This window comes from Ambystoma mexicanum, chromosome 2q (genome assembly GCF_040938575.1).
Source record: "Ambystoma mexicanum isolate Mex_15411 chromosome 2q, UKY_AmexF1_1, whole genome shotgun sequence".
NCBI lineage: Eukaryota > Metazoa > Chordata > Amphibia > Caudata > Ambystomatidae > Ambystoma > Ambystoma mexicanum.
In genome coordinates this window covers 772,422,715-772,443,543 of record NC_090924.1, presented here as the reverse complement: position 1 = coordinate 772,443,543, position 20,829 = coordinate 772,422,715, and the positions used below count along the sequence as shown (strand labels likewise).

The 20,829-nt window shown below is 49.4% G+C and overlaps 1 protein-coding gene across 2 annotated transcripts in view; it reads left to right on the top strand.

The window, feature by feature from the left end:
* Nucleotides 1-20,829, top strand: part of LARP4B (La ribonucleoprotein 4B) — a 2,592,412-nt gene that overhangs the window by 189,595 nt on the left and 2,381,988 nt on the right. For both annotated transcript variants that reach the window (XM_069648004.1, XM_069648003.1), the window contains one exon: nucleotides 14,466-14,597. In XM_069648004.1, the coding sequence (XP_069504105.1) occupies nucleotides 14,517-14,597 (81 nt within the window). In that variant the 5' untranslated portion in view covers nucleotides 14,466-14,516. The remainder of the gene's footprint in view (nucleotides 1-14,465; nucleotides 14,598-20,829) is intronic.

The window sequence follows — 20,829 nt, the reverse complement described above, 5'->3', positions numbered from 1 at the left end:
TCTGCATCGTAGTCGTAAGTCTAGGGGGGTCTGGGTCCCTGCACTCCTCTGCCTCTTCGAGGCACTCCAGGAAGCGCTGTCATCGGTCGCCTTCCCTGTCCGAGGACTCCGCCCATCGGCAGGTTTCTTATCCCACTAAGCATTCCTCTCCGGAGGAATGGACTTCCTTCGGGAAGTAAATGTTGGTAATTCTTGAATTGCACGGCTTTGGTCCGTCCGCGCCTCAGAGGGGTCGGTCGTGACTGTACTGGAGACACTGCTCGTACGCCTTCGGGCTCAGGTGGTCTGCACGATTCGCGGGAGAGGTCCCGCTCGGACAATGGGAATCGTTCCAGTCATGCCCGTTCCTCGACGCGCTCGAGCCCGTGTGCACCTGTGACGTCTTCGAAGAAGACGTCTACGCCAGTGGCGCCAAGGTCGTCGGCGGACTCTCTCGAGGCTCTGCCTTTGAGGAAGCCATCGCCATCTGCGCCCAGGCTGTCGAAGGACACGCTCGCGGCTCCACCCTCGAGGCCTGTGTCGAAACAGTCTGTTGGCACCACGCTCGACGTCGACGCTGTTCACTCGACGCCCTCGACTTCTTTCGAGGCTGAGGTGGCACGGGGAACCCCTTAGAAAGGCTCTGGCCAAGGCAAAACATGTCTTTCTCCCGTATTCTTTGCTCCCTTTCCAGCCTATGGAGTATATTTCCGAGGTGGAAGAGGGTTCTGAAGATGGGTTGCTTTCGGACACAGTGCCAGATGAGATTTTCTGGTCATAGCCAGATTGAGGACTTGCGTCAGTCACTGCATGACGCCAGTGGTCTGGACACCTCTCCGGAGGTGGAGTTGTGTAGGCCTGAGCCTGGAACCCATGCCAAGTCGTCGTACCGGCGCCTTATGTCGAGGGTCAAGGACTACTTGGGGTGGTCGGCGCCCCCAGGTGATTTTGTGCAGGATGACCTGACGGATATCCTCGACCAAGGTCCGCCCACTGACCCGGTACTGCCATTCCATATGGCTCTGCAAAGAAGGGTGGCAGCGGCTTGGACTGCTCCGGAGACTCTCCCGGCAGTGGGCAAGTCTTTGCCGCGAAAATACCGCCCAGTCAGTAGTGACCCCTGCTACTTGACCACGCACCCCACTCCGGAGAGTTTGGTGGTTCAGGCGGCTATGGCCCCAGCAAAGCAGGCGTCGTATCCTACCATGCCTCCTGATAGGGACGACAAGCGTTTTGATGGCTGGGCGAAGAAAGGGTTTTCTTTAGGGGGTATGTCTCTTCAGGCGGCCAACTCCGTATGTGCCTTGTCAAGTTGCACGCACTCTCTGTGGAACTGTATTTCATTAGCGGCTGAATATATTCCCGATTGGGACGAACGGAATGGTTTTCTTGCTATTCAGGATGGCAAGGATGCCATGCGAGTCCATTCCGTCGGGTTTGGACATGGCAGTCTGTGTCAGCCGGTCCATGGCGGTGAGCACCGTGATATGCAGGTTTGCGTGGTTGAGAAAGTCGGGGTTTGCTCCTGATCTGCAAGCCATCTTTCTGGCAGCAAGGCTGACGAGAGCCTTGAGAGGTTGCAGACCTCCAAAGCTGCAGTGAAGTCGTTGGTCGCTGCAGTCCGCCAACCTCAGCCTTTTCGTCCTAGGGGACAGCAGTGGAGGGGAGGTTCCTTTCGTTATTACTCCTCCTTTAGTAAAGCGAATGGAGCTGCAAGTCAAATGGGCAACCATAGGAGTGCCAGAGGTGGAAAACAAGGTACTCGAGGTGCCAAGGCCATGCAAGCTGTTGCCCCGTTGCCCTCAGGCAACGCCGCAGCCGCTTCTGCTCAGTCATGAGGCCCATGCTTCGCCGTTTGGGGGAAGGCTGGCGCAGCATCTTGTAGAATGGCGTGCCATTACTTCAGATGTGTGGGTTCTGGAGATCATAGCCCACGGCTACTGTCTTCCTTTCCGGCAGAGGCCTCACGACAACCCCTGCATAAGTTTGTGCTCGTTGGGCTATTTCTCCAAGTGGGTTGGGTCCTCCCACGTTTCAAAATATCTTGCTGCGACTTGGAGACTACTCTTTTTCTCGATCATAATTACTCGGCTTTTGGGCACTTCGCGCTCCTCCCTCCACTGCTTATATCAGCAGCAGTCACTCTTGTATCATCCTCGGCTTGGATCAACCTTGCATGCCATGCCTTTGCTTACTTAAGCAGTTAGTTGTATGCAAGCCCTGCAGTATGCGCCCTCGCACCCCTCCTCTTCATGCAGCGTTGTTCACTGATTTAGATGCCCTCACACCAGCGCAATGGATCTGCTCTGCACTGGTCGGTCCACATGCCTTTGCTTACTTAAGCAGTTTGTTGTAAGTAAGCCCTATTGTATGCACCCCCGCACCCTCCCTCTTCATGCAGCGTTGTTCAATGATTTAGATGCACTCACGCCAGTGCAATGTATCTGCTCCACACTGGTCAGTCCAGTAATGTAATGCGGTCCGTACTTTGCTCTTGTGCTTGCCACTTGTGCTTCCACTCTGCAGCGCGGCTCGATGTAGCGCTGGATCCTTTGTTTTCAGCATGTTACAGGTGCCATCTTGCATCCGATTTGCATCTTCGGTCGGCTGTCTACTGGCCCCCGCGTGATGCCGAGGCAGCCTGTCCGTTCCTTTGTTGCTGCGTTAGATATGTCTTCTGTCTCACGAGCCCCCGCTCGTGTTACTGCCTGAGCTCTCGTCCTCGCGCTCCTCCACTACCATCCACGGGCCGCCCAATACAGTAGCCGCGTGTCACTTTCTTTCCTTTCACAGTGGGTCAATGTTACAATGTTGCAAGCCGCCTCGGTGTGGACGGCTGCAGTCATACGCTCTTAGGCGTGTAGAATCCCGTGCTGCAGTTTCTTCCGCCAAGTCCGGTCACCGTCTATTGTTGCCTCCATCGCTGCTGCAGCGCCATTTTCGCTGTGCGGACGTGCTGACTTGTCCGATTCCAAACTCCTTTTTACTTTCGCCTGAGGGCCCGTGTTTATGCACGCGCTGCTCCTTCCATGCCGTACATCTTCTCACACCCGTAGCTTCAGGTCAAAGTAGTATTTTGTTGGTTTCACGCCAGTTTCTGGCCAGGATCGATGTCGGATCACAGGAGCTTAAGGGTCCTGCGACCTACTCCATGGCTCTGCTAGCCACACCCCCTCCCAAAATAATAAAAGTTGACTCAATTCTCCTGTCCAGATGAAAATGACATCAATGTATCTCTCCAGTGGTTGAGTGGGGAAAACGCGTATTCCTCCTCATATTTAGCCATATATAGGATGGCCAAACTGGGGGCAAATGTTGCCCCCATCGTGGTCCCCTTGGTTTGGAGGTACATCTGTTTGTTAAAAGTGAAATTTCTGTTGGAGGGCTATTGTCATTAGTTCAATAATGAAGTTTGTGGGAACCCGATCTTGGAAGGGGTTTCTAGTGAGTCACACTCGAATACATTCTATCGCGGCTTCTTGCGAGATGTTGGAATGAAGAGACTTAAAGTCCATTGTGACAAGAATCTGGATGTCTGGGTCAAAAGGTAATTCATCAAAGATAGTAATGGTATGTGTGGTGTCTCTCGTACTTGTTAGTTTGCATGCTGAGTGGTTGTAGGAATTTGTCCAGGAATTTAGAACCGACCCACAACCTGAGACTATCGGTCTGCCTGGCGGGTTGATTGGATCCTTATGAATTTTAGGTAGGGCATAAAAACATGGAGTTGTGCCCCTGGAGTGTTGTGAAAATCGGCTTCCTTGGAAGATATCCAGTCTCTTGCTAATGCATAATTTACCACTAGTGATATTTCGAGACTGAGATCTTTTGTGGGATCCTTGTGGAGGACGGAGTAACATTCACGATCCCTCAAAATGGTCTGCACCATGTTTTTGTATTAAGTGTTGGTCATGATCACAATACCTCCTATCTTCACTTGTATGCCAACACTGGTAAAATAGTTTAACTTGATAATAAAATAAAGTGGCACACAGACACCGTTTATTCTTTATTGATGCAGTGTTGTAGTTAACTGCTCATCTCATTGAAAATGGTGATATAAAAATTGCTAATTATTTAGGTTGGGTTGCTAATCAATGTATTTTTATTTAGCAATTTCAGTTAATTTTGCAAAACTAATTTATGCCTTGCAGATATTTTGAGCCCAGGCCCTCAGAAGGATCCAGTACTACCTTTTCCATACAGCCCTTCAAAGGAAGGTTATGCCCAACTGGGAAATCCCAGAATCTGGACCAGCAGTAAATAAACATTTTGCAGTAAGTATAGACCGTCATCCACTGATCCAGACTATTTAACTAAGCACCCTATACCTGAAAGCTTAGTGGTCCAGACAGCTACATCCACCAGACAGTCTGCATATCCCTCTATTCCCCTGGATAGGGATGACGAAAAAATGGATGCCTGGGCTCACAAGATTGTTTTCTACAAGCAGTATGGCTCTAAAATCTACCAATGTTACTTGTACCCTTTCGAGGTTTACCTACACCTTGTGGTACTGTTAGCATGGCGGCTCAGCACATTCCGGAAGGCGAGGAACGATACAGCTTCTTGGCTATTTTGAAGGATGGAAGGGAGGCAATTGGAGAGTGTCTCCAGTCAGGACTGGACACTGCCGACAGCATCAGCAGGTCCATGGCGTCTAGCGCAGTGCTACGCAGGTTTGCGTGGCTGAGGAAGTCTGGGTTTGCACTGGATGGCCAGGCTACTCGGTATACCCTTTGACGGTTTGAGGTTGTTCGGCAGCAAGGCAGATGAGTCTAGAGAAGATGCAGACCTCTAAGGCGGCAGCTAAGTCGCTTAGAGCCTCCATTCGTCAAAGAGGACAAAAAAAGTTTCCCTTTTTGGTGGACAAGGAAAGGATGCTAGATCAGCCCCAGCAGCGGCAACTGTCCCCTCAGCCGCTTCTAAGCCACTCTGAGATCTTGACCCACAAGACCTCGGTGGGAAGCAGGATCTACCAGCATCTGAAGGAATGGAGCATTACTTCAGATGTTTGGGCACTAGAAACGGTACCCTAAGGTTACTGCCTTCCTTTTCAGAAAGGACCTCAGGACCATCCACTGGGAGTCAACTCTGTCAAATTTCTGGATCCGCTCCTTGTACAGGAAATTTTAACTCTGCCAGAGAAAGGTGCAATAGAACATGTACCTGTGGCGGAGAGGTTCAAGGGTTGGTACTCCCCTTATTTCCTCATTCCCAAGACGGACGTAGGCTTGAGACCCATCTTGGACTTGAGAAACTTGAACAAGTTCCTCATGAAGGACAAGTTCAAGATGGTAACCCTTTCTCAGATTCTTCAGGCTCTCCAACACAAAGACTGGTTGGTCTCATTGGACCTTCAGGATGCTTACTTTCATGTGCCAATCCATCTCGAGCACCGAGTACCTGAAGTTCGCAATTTTCAATTTCGAGCTCTGCCATTCGGGCTGACCTCTGCCCTGAGAGTTTTCACCAAACTGATGGCGGTAGTGACAGCAAGTCTCAGGAGAGGGGGGGGGGGAGAATTCACATCTACCCCTGCCTGGACGATTGGTTAATCTGGGCTCGTTCAACTGAACAGGCCCAGGAACATCTGAGGATCACCTGCCACATCTTTCACAAACTGGCTTCTCCCTCAATTACAAGTCCCATATGATGGTGTCCCATATGATAGATGCCATTCCAAAGACTCCAGTTCAACGGGGTGCTCTTGGACACTTCCTCAGGGAAAGCCTTGCCTCCCGAGGTGAGAGCTCAACACATTCTGCAGATAGTAACATAATTCCAAAAAGCCCAGCGTCGACCGGCCTACAATTTTCTGAGGTTGCTCGGCCTCATGGCAGCCTGCATTTTTCTGGTGCCAGAGGCCCGATTGAGAATGATGTCCCTCAGAATTCAATGGTCCCAGTTTTCAGGTAATATGTCGGATCTTGTGCAAGTTCCAAGCAGAGTGGCTCAAGACCTTCTTCTATGGCGGGCTTGCAAGGACCATATTCTCAAGGGAGAATATTTTTGGCAGCCATGGCCGGAGAGAACAGTAGTGACGGATGCCTCACTCACAGGGTTGGGAGTCCACACCAACAATCTGACAATCGGCGGTCTTTGGCCTTCATCGGAGTCCAAACGACACATCAACCTTTTGGAGCTGAGGGCAATCAGACTAGCGCTGTAGGCCTTCCTGCACACTGTACGGGGAAAGAATGTCCTGATAATTACAGACAACACAGTGGCCATGTACTACCTCAAAAAGAGAGGTGGTGTATGTCACTACCACAGTGCAGAGAGGCAATGCAGCTCTGTTTCTGCGCAATACAAGAAGGAATCTGTCGGCAGCTCACCTAGCTGGAGAGAACACGGCGGCGGATGCTCTGAACAGGCAGAGCAGTCTACCACGAGTGGGAAGTAGTTCAGGAAGTCCTTCAAGAGATCTTTACCCTTTGGGGAACCCCTCGAGTGGATCTGTTTGCAACAGAGGTGAAATCGGAAGTGCCAACAGTATTGCTCAAGGGAATTTCCTCTGAGGAGCTCTACGGGATGCGTTCGTTGTGGGCTGGGGATTTCCGCTCCTTTACGCGTTTCCTCATGTAATCAGGAGGTTGAGAAAGTTCAGGAAATCTATGATCCTAATTGCCCTGGATTGGGCCAGGAGGACATGGTGGACCTTCTGGACATGTCCGTCTGCCCTCCAATACGTCTTCACAAAGAGAGGATCTTCACTTGCAAGAGGAAGGCCGGGTTCTCCATCCAGAGGTCAAGACACTGTCTTCACGCATGGTTTCTGAGAGGCTAAGATATAAGGATTGGGACCTCCCGGACAACGTAATGGAGGTTTTGCTTTCGGCCAGAAGGCCAGCAACAAAATCCTTGTACCGGTGTTGGAATAAGTTAAGTAACTGGTGCATGGATAACCGTGTGGATCCATTCCTATGTGGCACACCTATGGTGCTTTCTTTCCTACATTTCGCCAATTTGGGACTTCAGATTGGTACAATAGAAGGATGCCTAGATGCGCTTTCTATTTTTAAGCACTCCTCTGAAGAATTATCTTATTTCACGATTCCATTGATTGTACAATTTTTGAAGGGTCTCACTAACGTGTACCCCTCAGTCCCATTCCATGTCCGTGTGGGATTTAAATTTAGTATTAAAATTCCTTAGATGCATTCCTTTGGAACCTTTGCATTCGAGGGGATTGGGTCCTCCGACGTATTCCATATCTATGACATGTAATCACCACAGCTGTGCTGCTTCGGAAACTTTTTTCTGCGTCCTGCGTCGATGCGCCGTCGTCGAGGACCTCGTCCGACGTCATCCGATGTGATAAGTAGGACGCACGACGCCCGTAGCCTCAGTTCCGTTTTTTCCGCGAACGTGTTGCTTCGTGATTCTCGGTTCACGCCTCAACTCTTTGGAGTTCTGTTCTTCGAACCTGTTCGTTTTGTGAAAATCCTTCGTGTGAAGATGTCTTCGACCCCGCGTCCGGGTTTCAAGAAGTGCGGGGAGTGTGGGTCCAAGATGTCGGTGATGGACTCGCACGACGCCTGCCTCTGGTGCCTCGGGGAGGCCCACGACACGGATGACTGTATCGAATGCCAGTCGCTCACGTCCAAAGCCTTACGCGAACGTAAGAAGAAGTTGTCGGTAGGTCGGGTGTCCAAGCCCAGGAAGTCGAAGTCTGCGGGGCTTTCGACGGATGATTCGAGGGGTGACTCTCCGCGTCATCATCGGAAGTCTCGTGGGTCTCCTTCTAGGAGTCGGTCTCGCCACTCCTCAGCCTCTTCGAGGCATTCTCGGAAGCGCCGACACCGGTCGTCTTCCAGGTCCTCTTCGGAGGACTCTGCCCGGCACGTCGCTTACCCCACCTGCCGTGCGACGCCAGAGGAATGGGCTTCCTTCGGGAAGAAAATGCTGGCGATTCTTGAGTCGCAGGGTACTAAGCCGTCCGCGCCCCCCGAGAGGGGTCGGTCGTGAGAGGTCGAGAGACACCGCTCGCAAGAGTGGTCGGCACGAGTCACGGGAGAGGTCCCGTTCGGACAAGGAGACTCGTTCTCGACGTACCCGTTCCAGGTCCCGGTCCTCAACGCGTTCGAGACCGCATGCACCTGTGAGGTCTTCGAGGAAGACATCGACGTCTGAGTCGTCGAAGCCGTCGACGCTCAGGTCGTCGAGGGACACGCTCGGGGCTCCGGCTTCGAGGGCTGTGTCGACGCCGCCGATGCTGGAGGCGCTGCATCTGACGTCGACGCCGATCCTCTCGGCACCGATGCCGGTTCTCTCGATGCCGGCGCCGATTCGCTCGACGCCTTTCGTGTCGGAGGTACCCCGTGGCACGGGAGAACCCCCTAGGAAGGCTCTGGTTAAGAGCAAGCACTCTCGGGTGCCTTCTTTTCGCCACCTGACTATATTTCAGAGGCGGATGAGGATTCTGATGGCCTGGTTCCTAGTCAGGTTCCAGATGAAATCGTCTCGGGCCATAATCAGTTTGACGATTTGAGACAGTCACTGCATGATGCCAGTGGACTGGACACCTCTCCGGAGGTGGAGTTTTGTAGGCCTGAGCCTGGCTCTCATGCCGATTCCTCGTACCGGCGCCTTATGGCTAGGGTTTCTGAGTACTTGGGATGGTCTGCTCCCCCAGGGGAGTTTGTGCAGGATGATCTGACGGACATCCTTGATGTTGGTCCCCCAACTGATCCGGTACTGCCGTTCCATATGGCTTTACAGAGAAGGGTGGCGGCGACTTGGACTGCTCCGGAGAGTCTCCCGGTGGTGGGCAGATCCTTGTCGCGAAAATACTGTCCAGCCAGTAGCGACCCCTGCTACTTGACCAGGCACCCCACTCCAGAGAGTTTGGTGGTGCAGGCGGCCACGGCCCTGGCAAAGCAGGCGTCGTACCCTACCATCCCTCCTGATAGGGATGACAAACGTTTTGATGGCTGGGCGAAGAAAGTGTTTTCTTCTGGTGGTATGGCGCTTCAGGCGGCCAACTCCATTTGTGCCTTGTCTCGTTTCACACACACTCTGTGGAACTGTGTTGCGTTAGCGGCTGAACATATTCCCGAAGGGGACGAACGGGATGGTTTCCTTGCTATGGTCCAGGATGGTAAGGATGCCATGTGTGAGTCCGTTCAGTCGGGTTTGGACTTAGCTGAATGCGTCAGTAGGTCCATGGCGGCGAGCACCGTGATACGCAGGTTTACGTGGTTGCGGAAGTCGGGGTTTGCTCCTGATGTGCAGTCCCGGCTCCTCAACATGCCCTTTGACGGTGAACACCTTTTTGGCAGCAAGGCTGACGAGAGCCTTGAGAGGTTGCAGACCTCAAAAGCTGCAGCAAAGTCGTTGGGCGCTGCAGTTCGCCAACCTCTGCCTTTTCGTCCTAGGGGACAGCAGTGGAGGGGTGGTTCCTTTCGCTATTACTCGTCCTTCAGTAAAGCGAGAGGAGCTGGCAGTCAAAGAGGCCAACGCAGGGGTACCAGAGGTGGACGACAGGGTACCCGTGGTCCCAAGGCCGCTCGGGCAGTTGCCTCTTTGCCCTCAGGTAACGCCGCGGCCGCTCCCACTCAGTCATGAGGCCATGTCCCATGGTTCGCCGGTTGGGGGAAGGCTGGCGCAGCATCTTGTAGAGTGGCAAGCCATTACTTCAGATGTGTGGGTTCTGGAGATCATAACCCACGGCTACTGTCTTCCCTTTCGGCACAGGCCTCGCGACAATCCACCGGCGAACCTCTCTTTGCAGAGTCCGGATCCGCTCCTTGCGCAGGAAATTCAAGCCCTGCTGGAGAAAGGCACCATAGAACTGGTGCCTGTAGCGGAGAGGAACAAGGGATGGTATTCCCCTTATTTTTTGATTTCGAAGAAAGACGGGGGATTGAGACCCATCATGGACTTGCGCGGTTTGAACAAACTCCTCAGGAAGGACAAGTTCAAGATGGTTACTCTCTCTCAAGTCCTCCAGGCCCTTCAGCTTCAGGACTGGTTGGTGTCACTCGACCTCAAGGATGCTTACTTCCATGTGCCGATCCATCCCAAGCACAAGAAGTACCTGAGGTTCGCGGTTGCCGACTTGCACTTTCAGTTTCGGGTCCTGCCGTTCGGATTGACCTCCGCCCCGAGGGTTTTCACCAAGCTCATGGTGGTGGTGGCAGCGCATCTCAGGCAAGGGGGTTTCACGTCTACCCCTACCTGGACGATTGGTTGATCAGGGGGAGCTCTCCCGAGCAAGTCCTGGATCATCTGTCCGTCACCTGCCACTCCCTTCACAGGCTGGGCGTCTCCCTCAATTTAAAGAAGTCCCATTTGACGCCAACACAGCGGCTCCAGTACATCGGAGCAGTGCTCGACACTTCCCTGGGGCAGTGTTTTCCTCCCCAGGTGAGGGCTCTTCACATTCAGCAGATGGTGCACAAGTTTCAGCATGCCCAGACGCTCCCAGCGTTCGAGTTCTTGAGGCTGCTCGGCCTCATGGCATCCTGCATTCTTCTGGTGCCAGAGGCTCGCCTGCGGATGAGATCTTTGCAGGGGCGCTCAAGACGCAATGGTCGCAGTCCTCCGGCAGGATGTCGGACCCGGTTCAGGTGCCGCCCTCGGTCGCCCGGGACCTTCTGTGGTGGGCCGTCGAAGGCAACTTGATGAAGGGGGCTCCATTTTGGCTTCCCTGGCCAGAGGTGACGATCGTGACGGATGCATCCCTCACGGGATGGGGAGCTCATGCCAACGGGCTGACAGTCAGCGGTCGTTGGTCTCCGTCAGAGTCCAGACTCCATATCAATCTGTTGGAGCTGAGGGCCGTCAGGCTAGCCCTGAAGGCTTTTCTGCCGACTGTGCGAGGAAAGAGTGTCCTGATCCTGACGGACAACACAGTGGCCATGCACTACCTCAACAAAAAGGGGGGGGGCAGGGTCACTTCCTCTGTGCAGGGAGGCGATGCAGCTCGAGTTCTGGGCTATCCAGCAGGAAGTTTCGATCTCGGCAGTTCATCTGGCTGGAGACGAAAACGTGACGGCGGACGCTCTGAGCAGGCAGAGCACGATCTCTCACGAGTGGGAGTTGGCTCAGGAGATTCTCCTGGAGATCTTCGCCCTTTGGGGGACCCCTCAAGTGGATCTCTTCGCCTCCAGTGTCAACCGGAAGTGCGAAAGGTTTTGCTCGCGGGGATTTCCTCCAAAAGGAGCCTTAAGAGATGCGTTCGTGGTGGAGTGGTCGTTCCTGCTGCTGTACGCGTTTCCTCCAGTCCCCGTCATCCCGCAAGTGCTGCGGAGGTTACGGAAGTTCGGTTCCCGGATGATCCTCATTGCTCCGGCATGGGCTCGGAGGACGTGGTACCCGGACCTTCTCGACTTGTCCATCTGCCCTCCGCGTCGTCTTCCCTACCGAGACGATCTGCTCTCACGGGAGGGGGGTCAGGTTCTCCATCCAGAGGTCAGATCCCTCAACCTTCACGCTTGGCTTCTGAAAGGTTGAGGTATAAGGATTGGGACCTCCCTGAAGACGTGATGGAGGTGTTGCTTTCGGCCAAAGTCTCTGTACCGTTGGCGTAAGTTCTGCGACTGGTGCCGAGTTCAGAATGTGGATCCTTTTGCATGTGACATCCCCATGGTTCTGTCCTTTTTACTTTCTTTGGCCCACAGGGGCTTGCAAGTGGGTACCATTAAAGGTTACCTGGCGGCGCTGTCCATCTTTAAGCGCTCGTCTGAAGAGTGTTCTTACTTTAAAATCCCTTTAATTTCACAGTTTCTGAAAGGGCTCACTAATGTGTTCCCTCCGTCACCTTTCCTGGTGCCCGGTTGGGATTTAAACCTTTTTCTTAAGTTTCTTATGGGTGCTCCGTTTGAGCCTTTACATTCTTGCCCTTTGAGGCTGTTAACTCTGAAAACTGTGTTTTTAGTTGCGGTTACTTCCGCTCGCAGAGTGAGTGAGTTACAGGCACTTTCAGTTAAGCCACCCTTCACTGTATTTCACAAGGACAGGGTTGTCCTTAGAGTTCGTCCTTCTTTTCTTCCGAAGGTAGTGACGGAATTTCATTTGGCCCAGAAGGTTGTTCTTCCGGCATTCTATCCTCCTCCGCATCCTGGTAAGGAAGAGGAGAGGCTCCATAGGCTTGATCCTAGGAGAGCTTTAAGCTTTTATGTTTCACGCATGTCCCGGGTCAGAGTGGACGATCAACTCTTTATTGGTTATGCTGGAAAGCGTTTAGGGCAAGCTGTGACGAAACAGACTTTGTCTCGCTGGATTATTTTGGCCATCTCGGAGTGCTACCGCTTGGCGGGTAAGGACCCACCGGCTGGCTTGCGGGCCCATTCTACCAGGGGTATGGCTGCATCTACTGCCCTGCAGAGGGGTGTTCCTATTCGCAACATCTGTGATGCAGCCACCTGGGCTTCAGTACATACATTTGTACGTCACTATTCCCTTGATTCCATCCGAGCACAGGATCTGGCCTTTGGCAAGGCGGTCCTTTGCTCTGCTATTTGATTGGCTATTCTAAATTTTGATTCTAAATTCTTTCCCTCCTCCTTGCTCTGGTACTGCTTTGGGAGTCTGTCATAGATATGGAATACGTCGGAGGACCCAATCCCCTCGAAGAACAAGTTACTTTCTTACCTGGTAACGTTCTTTCGATGGGATGGTCCGACGACGTATTCCATATCGCTCCCGCCCTGCCTTCCCCGCTGCAGAATTTCTTTGCGATTGCAGCTTACGTTCCGCAAGGCTTTGTGTCTGACTGGCAGTTGACTAGTGTCACACGTTCTGGGGGGAAAAACTACAACTGGGGCTACGGGCGTCGTGCGTCCTACTTATCACATCGGATGACGTCGGAGCAGGTCCTCGACGACGGCGCATCGACGTCATCGACGCAGGACGCAGACGCCGAAAAAAGTTTCCGAAGCAGCACAGCTGTGGTGATTACATGTCATAGATATGGAATACGTCGTCGGACCATCCCATCGAAAGAACGTTACCAGGTAAGAAAGTAACTTGTTCTTCTTGCCCTCTAAGACTTGTCACATTGAAAACAGTCCTACTAATGGCTATTATATCAGCCCGCAGGGTGAGTGAGTTGCAGGCTCTCTTGTAAGCCTCCTCACACTGTTTTCCATAAAGATAAAAATACACTTCAGGTCAAACCTTCATTCCTACCCAAGGTAGTCTGACTAATTTGTCTATTGCCATCTTTCTATCCTCCTCCCTCATGCATGTAAGGAGGAACCAAAGGCTTCACAGGCTGGACCCAAAAAGGGCTCTCTGCTTTTATATTTGTAGACTTGCAAAATTTTGACAAAGTGACCAACTTTTCATTGGTTACACCGGCCACAAATTGGGCCTGGCAGTAGCAAAACAAACCTTATCCCGATGGATAATTATGTCAATTAGTGAATGTTACAAACTGGTGAGAAAAGAACCTTCAGAGGGTTTAAGAGCTCACTCCACTAGGGGCATGGCAACTTAGACAGCTCTTCAAAGGGGTGTCCGGTGCAAGACATCTGTGCAGCGGCCACCTGGTCGTCTATGTGTACTTTTGTGAAACACTATTGTTTAGATTCCACATCATCCCAAGGAGGGCGGTTTGCCAAGGCAGTTCTTCATACGGTGCATGATTAGGGTTAATTGATACTCCATCCTCCACGTTTTTACTGCTTTGGGAGTCTATCAAAGATGAGTAATACGTGGGCGGACACAATCCATTCGATGAACACGTTACTTAACAAATGTAACATTCTTTTGACTGGATGTTCCTCCCACGTATTTCCTTGAGAGCTTGCAGTCTGGGGTGTGCCTACTCAACTAATCATATGGGGAGATCGCAAAAACAGAACTGAAAAAAAACAGAAGCCAACGGGCGCTGCTCAATGTATACCATGGATGACGTCGACTCACTACGGCAGCCTTCGAGGGACATAAACGTCATGACATCGAGCACAGCGCCCTCTGGTGTGGTAGTTTTTTTTTTTTTTTTTGTTTTCCCTGAAGCAGCACAGCTGATACAGATATCAAAGATGAGTAATACATGGGAGGAACATCCAGTCGAAAGAATGTTGCAGTTGGTAAGTAAGTCGTTCTTACTTGTGCCCCTAACGGAAAGTTTCTGCTATACAAAAGCAAAACTGTTGGCTTTGTCAGTTTGTTCTCAGAACTGTTAACAATACAAATTATGGACCATGCCATCTTTCAGGGTACCTCTTGCAAAGCAAATAGCACCTTACTCCGTTTTAACATAATTTTGCTTGCCCTAGGTTCCTGAATTTTGCAGCTAAATTGAAAATTTGCTTTAAGGCGTCCTATTGTGTTGTGTGGGTTTATTTTTTTTTGTTTTTTTGTTTTTATATAAAAGGTAAACCCATTTGGGGCCGGGAGATGTTTTAGTTAAGACCGATTCCTTTGTTACTCTATAGCCACAGTGGGCACAGGCTAATACTCTTAAGCTCTCTGGGATTTTAAACAGCCTATCCTGTCTTACATTTGTTTGCCTAATTTTTCTTCTACTGTAGCATACTGAGGGATCAGCACAGTTCTGTCCGAAGCGACGAAAAGCACAGCTCATGACTTCTGATCAGGACGCTAAAATTGTGGCTGAACCGCAGGTGCAGCAAGTTCAAGAAGCAAAAGATAGTACTCATCCAGTAAGTAGGACATATTTTTGGTGTAATTGTTTACATAGACTATACCCAACTGTTCTCTCCTGATATTTCATGGTATGTTGATGATTTTCGTAACATGTGTTTTCCTTGTACAACAACGCCACTAGGCAAGCTAAGCATTTGTGTACACCTCTTCACACAGTGTAGGCTGTTAATAACATATGCCAACACCCTGTAAATGTGAGTTTGATTATTGCGAGGTTTCTTGGCTACCCTCAGTGTACGTACCTTCTACTAACCCATTCTAATGGTGATTCAAACTGTTGTGCTGAAATGCAAGTGTCTTGCCACACTCAGCCCCCTCGAGGGGAGGGTTGAAGAGGCGACACTCTCATAAGCCATGCCAGATTGAGTCCTTCACAGTAAACAAAGCCACTTGTTAGCCCTCGGTAGCCACCATTACTGGGACTGAGTAGGGGTAGGCAGGATTACCTCTAAGCAATGTGGCCATTGCCCTACATTCTTCATCAGCCAAGTCCCTATGCATGACCACACCAAGCAGGATCATGTGCGTTTTGTGGATAAAAAGACGTTTGCCATAGACTACCTATTAATGTATTTACTGCAAACATTGGTCAACATAGTCCAGCACTGACCTTCTAAAGGTGGGCGAGGAGCCAGATACATTAAGTCTCGAATGGAAGGTGGGGGGCCCACTTTTAATTGTTCTGGAGTTTGACAACCCTCTAGTGGATCTTCTCTGAACTGTGAATGCTCGAGGAACATTAAAAGAATCCTAAGCCAAGGACGTGGCCGACCTCTAGTTTGCCCTGACTCCTGGGTAATGTAATAGGGAGTAGGAAGGACATTTTTGGAGGACCGGTGCTAAAGGGAGCCTTCCTAAAGTGGCTTGAAGGGGAGGGACTTCTGACTTGCACCCACATGGAAGCTGTGGGCTGGAGATCGTCGCGCCAGGAGAGGAAGGCCCTCTGAGAACACCCGGCAGCAGCTGATGAAGGGTAACCACATGCGAGCTACACACGGCATCTATTTGCTTTAAAGAACTTGTTTTGTGCATTTCTCAATGTGCCTGGAAGTCGCGTCGCCTTCCACATTTCGGCACCACGTATTGTATTAGAGCCTCTTCCCGAGACAAACCGAAATTGAGCAGTAATATCTGCATTGCTGAAAGTTTTGCCCCACCACCACATGTTATCAGCTTTCAGTTGCCATTGCAATATGGCCGTTTCACTGTCATGCACGGGAGTGCCTCTATTACTGTTGTAGTTTGTGAAACCACTATTAGCCACCTGCAGCCTCAAAATCCGCCCAATAGGGAGCCGGCAGACGAACGCTGTCCCCACACGAAACACCCACACTCAAGGCCCTGTTTGTGCCCATTAGTGTCGGGGTGGAGGAGCGTGGTGGCAGAAACCTCTGGCCACACCAGAGGTAAGCCAATACAATTGGCGACTTCTCCCACCCCTTACGGTACTACAAGGTACCCATTCAGCATCTCCAACTTGACATTTGATTGCATTGGTCAACCTAGCAGTGCCCCGTAAACACAATTTGTTTGTCAGATCTGAGATAGAGCCAACACCTGCACGCCTCTGCCAGACTACTGCCTCCTATCTACTTTGACATTTGTTCCTCCTAATAGGCTATGTGCCTGCATCGCCCTCCCACTGTATATGGCCTGCCGTCCGACATCCAATGATCATTTAGCAGCACCTTGCGATACAGCGGTCTCCACAACTGGTGCAGTTGTCTGGTTTCCGCTGATTTATACTTCAATAGTGCTACTCCAACATAATCACATTGCCTGAGTGGTGAAGCTTCAATATGTTGTGTCGTTTATCTGCACCCTGTAGCAACTATTTGCATTGCGGCCTGTGCCCTATTCGAACACTTGTACGTGTTCCGTTTCCGGTGTTTGGGTTTTGTACATTTTTATTTTGCACTTTAGGCAGATAGGCATGTTCAAATCCTGCTAGTTATACCTGACCTGTGTGTTTGTGAGCAAACAATTGTATCCCTACTTATGCCCCAATCCTAGCAACTGTACTGTGTTCTTGAGCTTCAAGTAGAAAGTCTCAGCTTGCCTATGTTCATGATTAGTTATCATACTTCACCTCGGTCAGCTAGCTAATGTTTGTACTCCAAGCCCATCAGCTGCACATTGCTCTGTGCTTAAGCAGATAGTCGTATCTAGTCTGTTTCAATACTATAAATTGCCCTCCACCGGCGTGCTATAACTTGATACCCCCACCACCTGACCTCCACAATGTCCACACCGTCACATCCTCATAGTTTAAATTCATACCTCATCACGGACCGTTGTGTGTGCGCTGCACAGGAGGTGCCCTCATCACTATGGGAAATGGTCTGGCCAAACTTGGTTGCCCACGTCGCCATCTTCTCCCCTGCCCTACTCGTTTCCTACCCAAAAGATCCCCTTTTCCATGTCCACTGACAAAGCCCCACAAATGCACATGGAGGAAAACTGCAGGCATCTCTCTACATAAAGCCATAACTAAACCTAACAAGATTGCCCTTGCAAAAGAACTACTGCATTGTAACACTACCGCTAGCATTGGAACACGTGATGAACACGTGATGGCACATGTGCCAGTCTCAGTTTGCCCTCTCTACCCACACCCCTCACACGACCCATTTTAGGGTCTGACAAGTTTTTAAGATTAGCCTCACGTACCAACTACTCCCACTACTGTTCCACTAGTCTCGGTTCGCCTTTTCCATGCACACCAGTCACACGACACAACGGGGACATTCCCTAATCCAGTCTCAACTGAATAAACCCCCAGTATCCCTAGCTACAGCTCCCTCACTGCTTACACCTGAACCCTCTCCTATCTTCAAAGGGGCCCTCCTTAATGTGCGATCCCTAGCGACCATCCCATGGAGATACACAACCTTATCACAGACCTGCATCTTGATTTTCTAGTTATTACCGAAACCTGGCTACATCAAGCTTCAGGTCCCCTCCTAGCATTTGCCATCCACCCTGATTTCAACATATTCAGGGCAACAGGTTAAACTCCATAGGAGGAGGTGTTGCTATCATTGCCAAACCAGTCTTCAGCTACGCGTTTGTCTGCTACATGTACTAGCAGGCTATGAGTTACTCCTAGCATCAGACCCTAATACTTTCAATGAATAGCCTTATCTACATTGCACCTAGCAACACCAACCATCCAGAATGTGACATCCCAATTATCATCACGCCCTATCTCAAGCCTAACGCCAAATTCATTATACTAGGCGATATTAATCCAGGTTTTAATGATGTACATGACTCTAAAGCTACTGCTCTTCTCTAGGCCCTCACTGATATGAACTTCACCCAATTAGTTAACCCCCCCCCCCCCAACACACCAAAGGGAGAATTCTAGATTGAATATTAAACTTAAATGTCAACCTATATATCGATTCTATCACAGAAATGAACTGGTCCGACCACTACCTCAGCTACTTCAATCCAAGGACAAAAAAAAAAACTCACCCCTCCACCCACCATACTCAATCCTATTGAAACTAGAAATACCCGTAATCTTACAATATCACCCCTCTCCTGCTGGAGGACCTCTCTACCCACACCCTTACCAATACCAACCCCAATTGCCTTGCGGCCACCTATTTTACGTGTCTCTAAACCACTATTGGCACTTTAGCCCCAATCATAACCAAAACTCCACACTTGGCCAAGCGTTCATACTTTTGGTTTAATGAGGATTTGGTGCTACTCGGGTGAAATAAGAGATCGCTGGAACATATAGACAAAGTCCCTTACGACTGACTCGGCTAAATCCTTTAAAGAAGCCAACAAACTCTATAAATCGACCCTCATAGCTCATAAAGCTAATGCCCTGAGCGCCCGGATAAACAATGCTACATCAAACTCCAAAGAACTTTTTACTATTCCCCATCCCACCGACTAACTGCCTTAGCCAGATGTTCACGCAACCTAACCAAAGACAGGATCCTTCCCTACCTAGACATCCCAGCACTACATGTTAAGTATTTGAATCAGGCAATATACCCTGGTCTCAGCCTAGGATGCAGCGCACAGCTGAAATGTTTATTTTATTATGTCTATAGGTTCAATATTCTGAGTGATATACCACTCCTATCACACCCCTTCTCAAAATACCCCAGGTCACAATGGACCAGAAATCAGGCTGGTTGGTAAAGGTAATATTTATTTAAAACTCAAATTAAACATATTTTTGAATAGGGAGCAGCAATCACCAATGTGGTGACAAAAACAGATAATATAAGGTATGTAAGGCAGTTAAATTCACTTTTAGCAACACAGAATATAAATCGGAGAAAAGAACACTTTTGGCTTGTTTGAAAAGATAGCTGTTAGGTTAGGATTTCTCCCTGCAATATTCCTCAACCCACAAATAAGCAATTTCTGAATAGCTATAAGGAAGCAGCAGGTAATCGGGAATGAAGCACAGTAAACAGATTTTGAATACAACCTTCCCCCCCCCCCAAACAAGAGAGAAAAACGGGTTTGTAATCTTGCACTTTTAAAATGATCTTCAAAAATGGCTTTGTAAAACAATGAATGTGTGCAAAAATCCTTAAATCAATACAAATTTCTGTGGGAGCAACATTGAAAAGATACTAACAATCATGAGCTACAGTTTGAGCAAAATTTAAACACTTTAAATCCAAATGGAAGTTTGAAAATATTTGAAATTGAAAATCACGTGTAAAACTTGGCAGAAATGCGGATTCTCGCCTAAAATTAACCAAACAATTATTAAGAAAAACGGGTGAAATATACTAATTTGGAGTACAGATTTTAGGTTGGGGATGTAGCTATGGGTCCTCGGTATAATCCAGAGTTGAAATGAAGTCTATAGCTAATAAATTGAGGGAGATATGCTATGTTGAATGAGAGGTGTTTTTGGAAAATAAAGGCGCGAAAAAGAAAACGGATACATTTTTACAAGGATAGTTATGCTTGACACTAGGGCATTCATGCTAGGTTACCAGATTGAAACACAGTAAGCTCTAGAGTTGATCCGCAGAACCAACCCCAGCACTTCCGTGCGTGCCCTGGTGGACTCAGTCCGATTACCCGAAGGAGAATTAAGGGTTTCGGATTTTGCAAGAAAAATTATTTAAAGACGTTGGCACTAGCGCAAGGACGCAAAGGCAGGGTGGCAATAAGGATTCTAACAATGTTACAAGTTCTTAAGGTAAGAATCGGATGGTTTAGAGATTGGGATAGGGCAAAACAAGGCAATGTATGCTATGACTTTCTATGCTTCGTATTAATACTTAGTCCACTTTAATTTAGGATTTTGGACCGTCCAGTGTTCTGGTCAAAACACGGATTGGGTCTAACCACGGACAGCAGGGCACATCTGGCGGGATGGGGTCAGCTGGGCGGTTCTGGTCACCTGGACTGGCTCTTCTGTTTTACTGGAGACTGGAGGTCAGTGGGATGGCAAGTCTGCAGCAGGCATGCGTTTAGTAGTAGCAAGCCAGCTGGATCAGAATGCTTCCCTTAGGTTTTAGGAATTTTTAGAGTACAAAGCCTAGCTGAAAAAGGAGTTCAGCAATGCTGAGGCCTTAGCTTTGAAAGGAAAATCAAGAATCTGGAACAAGGATGGAGAACTCGGGAACAGGGTGCCACACAGAAAATCAGGAAGTCAGGAATCTGTGTGCTTGTGTGCTGTGAGCTTCCCTTATTTATTATGCCAAATGACATCACTAAAGTATATGGCAGGAGCAGGCTTATTGTCCACACCCCTAATGCTAGATTTGGCAAAAGCATAGCTACCGCCTTGTTTTTCACTGATTAGATGACAGAAAAAGATGTCATGTTTATGGGATGATTTTTTACAATGTAACCTCCCCTATCCACTGGAACCAAAATCTAACTTTCCCACACATACATATTTATGCATTTAGAACCTCTGAGAAAATCAAATGCACAGGTTACATATTTTGTTACATTTCAATCCAAATCCCAAGTCTGTTGGACCTGGTTTAGTCTTTCTGTGACATTTTGGCAATGTTAACCATGAAAGATTTGGCCTAACATTTCCCAGTTTTGTACATAGATGCGCAATTAACCCTGGGATACGTGTACACAATGTTATGATTGCAACATTAATACCTTCCGTGCAATCAGTTCATTCTTTAGAACTTCTGTTCCTTATGCAGTACTGAGTCCTACCAAGTCTTCAAATGAATAGCATAAAATTAGATTTAAAACTACCAACTTTCA